This window comes from Cherax quadricarinatus, chromosome 28 (assembly GCF_038502225.1).
Source record: "Cherax quadricarinatus isolate ZL_2023a chromosome 28, ASM3850222v1, whole genome shotgun sequence".
Taxonomy (NCBI): Eukaryota; Metazoa; Arthropoda; class Malacostraca; order Decapoda; family Parastacidae; genus Cherax; species Cherax quadricarinatus.
The window spans coordinates 16,062,207-16,068,206 of record NC_091319.1 but is presented as its reverse complement, the minus strand read 5'-3'; the positions used below and the strand labels follow the sequence as shown (position 1 = coordinate 16,068,206).

Here is a 6,000-nt window from a genome sequence, read left to right as displayed (position 1 = left end):
TCCACCTCTGTGTGGACTCTGATTCCTTTTCCTTCCAAGGGAAATATTATTCTCAAACCTTCGGTGTCGCTATGGGCTCTCCTCTCTCTCCTGTCCTTGCTAATCTTTACATGGAATACTTCGAGACTGTTCTTCTTCCTACCATCAATGTGCAACCTTCACTCTGGCTCCGCTATTTGGATGACATCTTTGCTCTGTGGCCTCATGACTCCAATCTCTTCCAACCTTTTCTTGAAGCTCTTAATAATCTTGCCCTTCCATTAAGTTTAAAGCTGAATGGGAATCTAATTCCTTGCTTCCTTTCCTTGATGTCCATGTCCACCGTTCAGATACAGGTTTTTCCTTTTCCGTTTACCGAAAACCTATGCACAGTGGCATGTACATTCACTACTTTTCCTATCATGCTTCCCCTGTCAAGAAAAGTGTTCTTATCTCCCTCTTTCTCCATGCCCTCCGCATCTGTGATCCTCAGTTCCTTCCAGCAGAAATTTCCACTCTTCATATTTCGTTTTCCCGTCTTGGCTACTCTTCCCATTTCATAGACTCTGCCTTCTCATGAGCTAAATGTAATTTCTTCTCTCCCAAACTCTCTACTCCTGGGAACTCCTCTGTCCTCTGCCTTCCCTACATTTCCGGTCTTTCTAATCTCAACAATTCTCTCCGTCCCTTAGACATCAAGCTTACTTTCCGCCAGACTAACACTCTTTGCACTAATCTCGTTCATACCTCTCCTCCCTCTACAGATGTTCCTGGTGTCTACTCTATTTCTTGCTCCTCCTGTCCTCTTCAATACTTTGGAGAAACTGGCCGATCTCTTTCTGACAGACTTAGGGAGCACAAAAATAGCGTTAGGCTTGCCAACACTAACAATGCTCTTTTCTGTCATGTCAGTGATCACAGCCATCCTATAGACTGGTCTGCTAAAACTGTCTTCCCTACTTCCAACTTTAACAGTCGCCGTCTTGTTGAATCCTTTCTAATACACAACTTTCTTTGTATGAATCTTTGTCCTGGGTTCTTCTCATAAGAACATAAGAATGTAGGAACCCTGCAGAAGGCCTACTGGCCCATACGAGGCAGGTCCTTATCAAAACGACCTCTACCTAAAGCTACCCAAGAAATAACTCCCGTACCCCATGACACCAATCAAACCCAGCCCCTCCCACTCATATATTTGTCCAGTCTCTTCTTAAAGCTACCCAAGGTCCTAGCCTCTATTACCCCACTGGGAAGACTGTTCCACGCATCTACAACTCTGTTAGAAAACCAGTACTACTTACCTATGTCCTTTCTAAATCTAAATTTATCCAACTTATATCCATCATTTCTTGTTCTTACCTGGTTCGACATCCTCAGTACTTTATTAATATCTCCCTTGTTTATGCCTGTCATCCACTTATACACTTCAATGATATCTCCCCTCATTCTACGCCTCTCCAGAGAGTGGAGATTTAAGGCTTTAAGTCTGTCTTCATACGGGAGGTTCCTTACACAGTAAATCATTTTAGTCATTCTTCTCTGTATGTTCTCTAATGAGTCTATGTCTATCCTGTAGTAAGGGGACCAAAACTGAGCAGCATAATCTAAATGAGGCCTCACTAGTGATGTATAGAGCTGTAAAATAACTTTTGGACTTCTGTTACTCTGTAGATGCCTTCCTCCCCCACTACATTGTAAAATGCTCCAAACTTCCAAACACCCGTGACTTAACCTGATTCCTCATTTTTTCTTCTTCTCCCTCTTCCCCTTTCCTCTTTCCTTTTTTTGTCTTTCTTCTGTCGCGTGTTTCTGTTCCTTCATTATTTATTTCATCACTTCCCCTTCCCCCCACCTCTGTGCACTTGCTCTCCCTCTGTGGGCACCTAGCTCCCTTGCAGTGCTCCCCTGTCTTTATATTTGACTGGCTCCTCCTCCTTAGTTCCCCACTACTGCTACTGCCGCTGCCACCGTCGTCGCCGCCGCCGCCGCCGCTTCTACAACTATAAAAAACATACGAAAAAACACTGCAACGTCGCTGTTTTAATCGAAAATTACGGTCTCAGTTTTTTTCTCTCGTTATGAACTATGTGCTGCAGGATTTGTTTTATGTGGTGCACACATACCACACAGATGTATTCTCTCATATCTAGGCCAAAATTTACCGCTCACAGCTTATCAGAGTGAGCCGAGCTCATGACATAGATATACAGTTTGGACCCTGAATGTAAAGCCGTAGATCTACGGCACGGACCCCCTCAAGGAGTCAAGAATAACCTTGAGTACGATACAATATTACCTGTAAATGTACTTGAAAAGAAACTGGGTTAAAAGTACAACACATACTATACAAAAGAATACAGTGCAGTAATTTTTCTTACTTTTTCTGGTGACAGATGAACTTATAGATGTACATTATTATTATTATTATATATATTATTATTATTATTATTATAATCAAGGGGAAAGTGCTAAACCCATAGGATTATACAGCACCTGTGGGGATGATGTGGAAGGTATTCAGGCTTAATTCAGGGAACTGGAGCACAGATCCCATTCCCTAGATGAAGAGCCCCTCAACAGCATCAAGGAACCTTCCTTGAGGGGTACAAATGTACAATACAGTATAGTAATGCCATGTGGTCTAATGGTGACCCAGAATAACTTAGTCTGAGTCAGTGGAGCTGTAAAGCTCCAGCAGTAACATTGTGGATAGTGTGGGAGGCAGACAAGTAGATGGTGTGGGGGATGTAGATGGCTGAGGAGACACAGATAGTTCAGGCTTATTGGTAGATGGTTAGGGAGACATAGAACAAGAAGTAGGTTAATAGAATGAATCCAGCTTAATTTGTTTGGTACTCAGATGCTCAGCACAGTGAACATTAATACCAGCATTGCACAGTTGAATATAAAGTAAGCAATACTTCTTCAGTCCTTGTATCTTGGGCCATTTTCATGTGCTTCCTAGGAGTGACTGAGGAACCTTTTAGGCTAGCATCTACACCTTACTTCATAGCATATTGTGTAAGCTTTGTCTTGCTTCTACAAATGTCAGACACTGTTTTCTTATGCCATACTTCTCACACACCCAGGCCACTGAAACACCAGCCTCCAGCTTTCTTATTCAAGTTTCTACTTAACAGTTAAGGTTGCATGCATCCTCTTGGCACCATCACTTTAGAGGCCATTGTTTATAATTGTACACAGTACTTTAAGAAAATGATTGAAAACAGTAAATTCAGAGGAAAATTGGAGGTGAAATGGTGATGGTGTCAGTGTACACACAGACAATAACACTGATGTGGCCAGGGCCGGATTAAGAAGTCTTCGGGCCCTAGGCTATTCAGATTGGCGGGGCCCCTTTGAGTTACGGGTAAGCGAAGCGACCCCTTCCATCATGGGGGTAGGGGGGGGGGGTCGGTGTAAGCCTGTTTAAGGTCTAATTAAATACATTCTGGCTATTTAGATTAAATTTAATAGGGAAAGTACATCAAGACAACCAAAACCATTTACCAACAGCCATTATAACTATCTTGTTAAATCATGCATTTTAAAGAGAATAAACTCAAGACAGCATAGTATTACTAGATTAGGCTATTAAAGTAGTGACATCATGTACCTATTATATTCAGCATAACCACTACAGCACTATTATTCCCTTTATAAATCACTGACCATTATTGTTATCATTGCATCATGCATAAGACTATCAAATCATATAAACTCAAGAAAGTAAAGAATTGTTTATGTTCACAGGCACTTCTTAAATAAACTTTTTTATGGATTTCGTATTGGCAAAATCATCAATTATATTCTGAAAATCAATATTTCTTGTTAGATCAGACTCAATGGTCAACAAGGCTAGGTTACACAATTTGTCTTGGCTCATTGTTGAACGGAGCTGGTTTTTCACTCTTTTCAAAACAGAAAATGAACGTTCTCCTTCACAGTTAGTAGCTGGAAGTGTTAGGTAAAGGCGATACACTATGTCAACATTAGGGAAGGTTTCTGAGATACCTGCATTTCTTAAATGTTTCAAAGCAGCTGAGGGTGCACATTTTTCAGGTGGAGCTTTAATCTGATTCACATACCCAGAAAAATGAACTATTTCTTCAACAAATGTGTCCTGAACATCTGCTGAAAGGTGTTGTTGCAACTTTAATGCAGCTTCTCTCAATTCTGCATCTGGCATAGTAGTAATTTTGAACAGAAATCCAAACTTGTCATTGAGATTCTGGTAGATTTCTTTTCTTTTCACCAATTCTGTAATCAGTGAATCCAGAATGATGAAGTATGTAGCTGTCTTACATTTCTTCAGTTAATTTGTCACAGTACAAGTCTAGATAACATGTAATTACTACAGAAAATTGGAGAGGAATCTCCCATACTCACCCATTAGCTGTTCTGATGTAAACAAAGGCGTGTTGAGTGTTGCCATCTATGGTTAGGTTTATTTATTTTTATTTTATTTTATTTCATTATTTATTTTTGTTTTGATTAATTTTTAAAAATCAATTTTACTCTCCAAACACTTGAACTTTTTAGGTAGGGACCCCTTTGCACTTGCACCATGTGCGCAGTCTTGGATGAGCCCCTGAACCCCTTGGACCGCGGGGCCCCCAAATGCGCGGGGCCCTAGGCAAATGCCTAGTTTGCCTATGCGGTAATCCGGCCCTAGATGTGGGTAGTCACCGGACCCACTGCCCAGGAACATTGAGAGTGGATGTGTATATGACGAATCTCCTACCGTACAAACTTGGCTATTAGGCAGAATCAGCTCATTTTATCAAATACACAACTGGACTGGTTAACTGTTTAATATAGTGAATTTAGTCTCCTTCATGGCTATTTTAATTGGACAGCCCATTTAATGTGTGTGTTAAGCCTTTGTCTAGCCAGACTTTTTTTTGTCCATTTTAACTACCATCTACTTTATCGGGTCCATTTTATTGGATGTTTATAGTACTACATTTCTACACAGTATGAGTTTTTTTTTTATATAAAAATAAGTTTACTGTACGTATTTCTACACAGTATGAGTTATCTAGTGTCCATATTTACCTAATGTTATCCAACTAGCATGCAAACTGATAAAATCTTCTTCGACAGAATGGTGAATGAGGCCTTGTACACAAGTAGTAGTCTTGATGCTGTAAAGATGTTCACACATGATCATGAAGCATTCAAAGATTACCATGCTGGCTACCAGGCACAAGTTAAATGCTGGCCAGTCAACCCTCAAGACCTGATTGTCCAGTGGCTTTGCAAAAAGTAAGTCTTTTTGTTTACTGGGTACTATATTATAGTGATGCCTGAGATTTATTTCTGAGTTTACTTTACTGCCTTAAGAAGTTTATCCTGAAGATAAATTAAATTTTGTTTATTAAACTTGAATATTTGTGTAAAAGGATTTTAAACATTTGTTCCATTCCTGTTTATATCATTAATACAATTTACTTCATCCATAGCAGTGTTATATTTCTTGTGAATTTTTGATACTGTGCTGGTTGAAAAGATGCAGTTTTAATGCTGTGATGGTTCACTGCTGTTAGCTTTATTTAACTCTTTGACTGTCGCAAGCCCATTTCTGAAACTGTCATTCTATGTCGCAAAATTTTTGGAAAAAAAAAAATGATTTTTTATATGAAATGATAGAGAATCTTTTCCCAATGGTAATGGCACCAAAAGTATGAAATTTGGTTGAAAACACAGAATTACGCTCATGCGAAGTTAGTGGTCTCGGCGACATATATACATTGGTGATTTCGCTGGCTTTGAGCCCTGTTTTTGGCCAATTCCGTTGTTCCAGTTGACCAAGCTCATAGCTATTTCTTTAGAGCTCCATTTTTTCTATCAGTTGAGTACAAGAAACCACCCATTTACCGATTTGAACTACCGAATAAAGTGGTCAGAAATTGGCAATTTGGCCAATTTCACGCAAATTAAAAAAGATGCCAATTTCAAAATAGGATCCAGAATAAACTATGTAGACATTCTTGGCACTAAAATAAATCCTCTGTTCAT

General features: G+C 39.6%; 1 protein-coding gene across 2 annotated transcripts in view; it reads left to right on the top strand.

Annotated features, from left to right (window-relative positions):
• Positions 1 to 6,000, top strand: part of LOC128693339 (glutamic acid-rich protein) — a 60,240-nt gene that overhangs the window by 23,996 nt on the left and 30,244 nt on the right. For both annotated transcript variants that reach the window (XM_053783014.2, XM_053783013.2), the window contains exon 3: positions 5,086 to 5,247. In XM_053783014.2, coding sequence (XP_053638989.1) covers positions 5,086 to 5,247 — 162 coding nt within the window. The remainder of the gene's footprint in view (positions 1 to 5,085; positions 5,248 to 6,000) is intronic.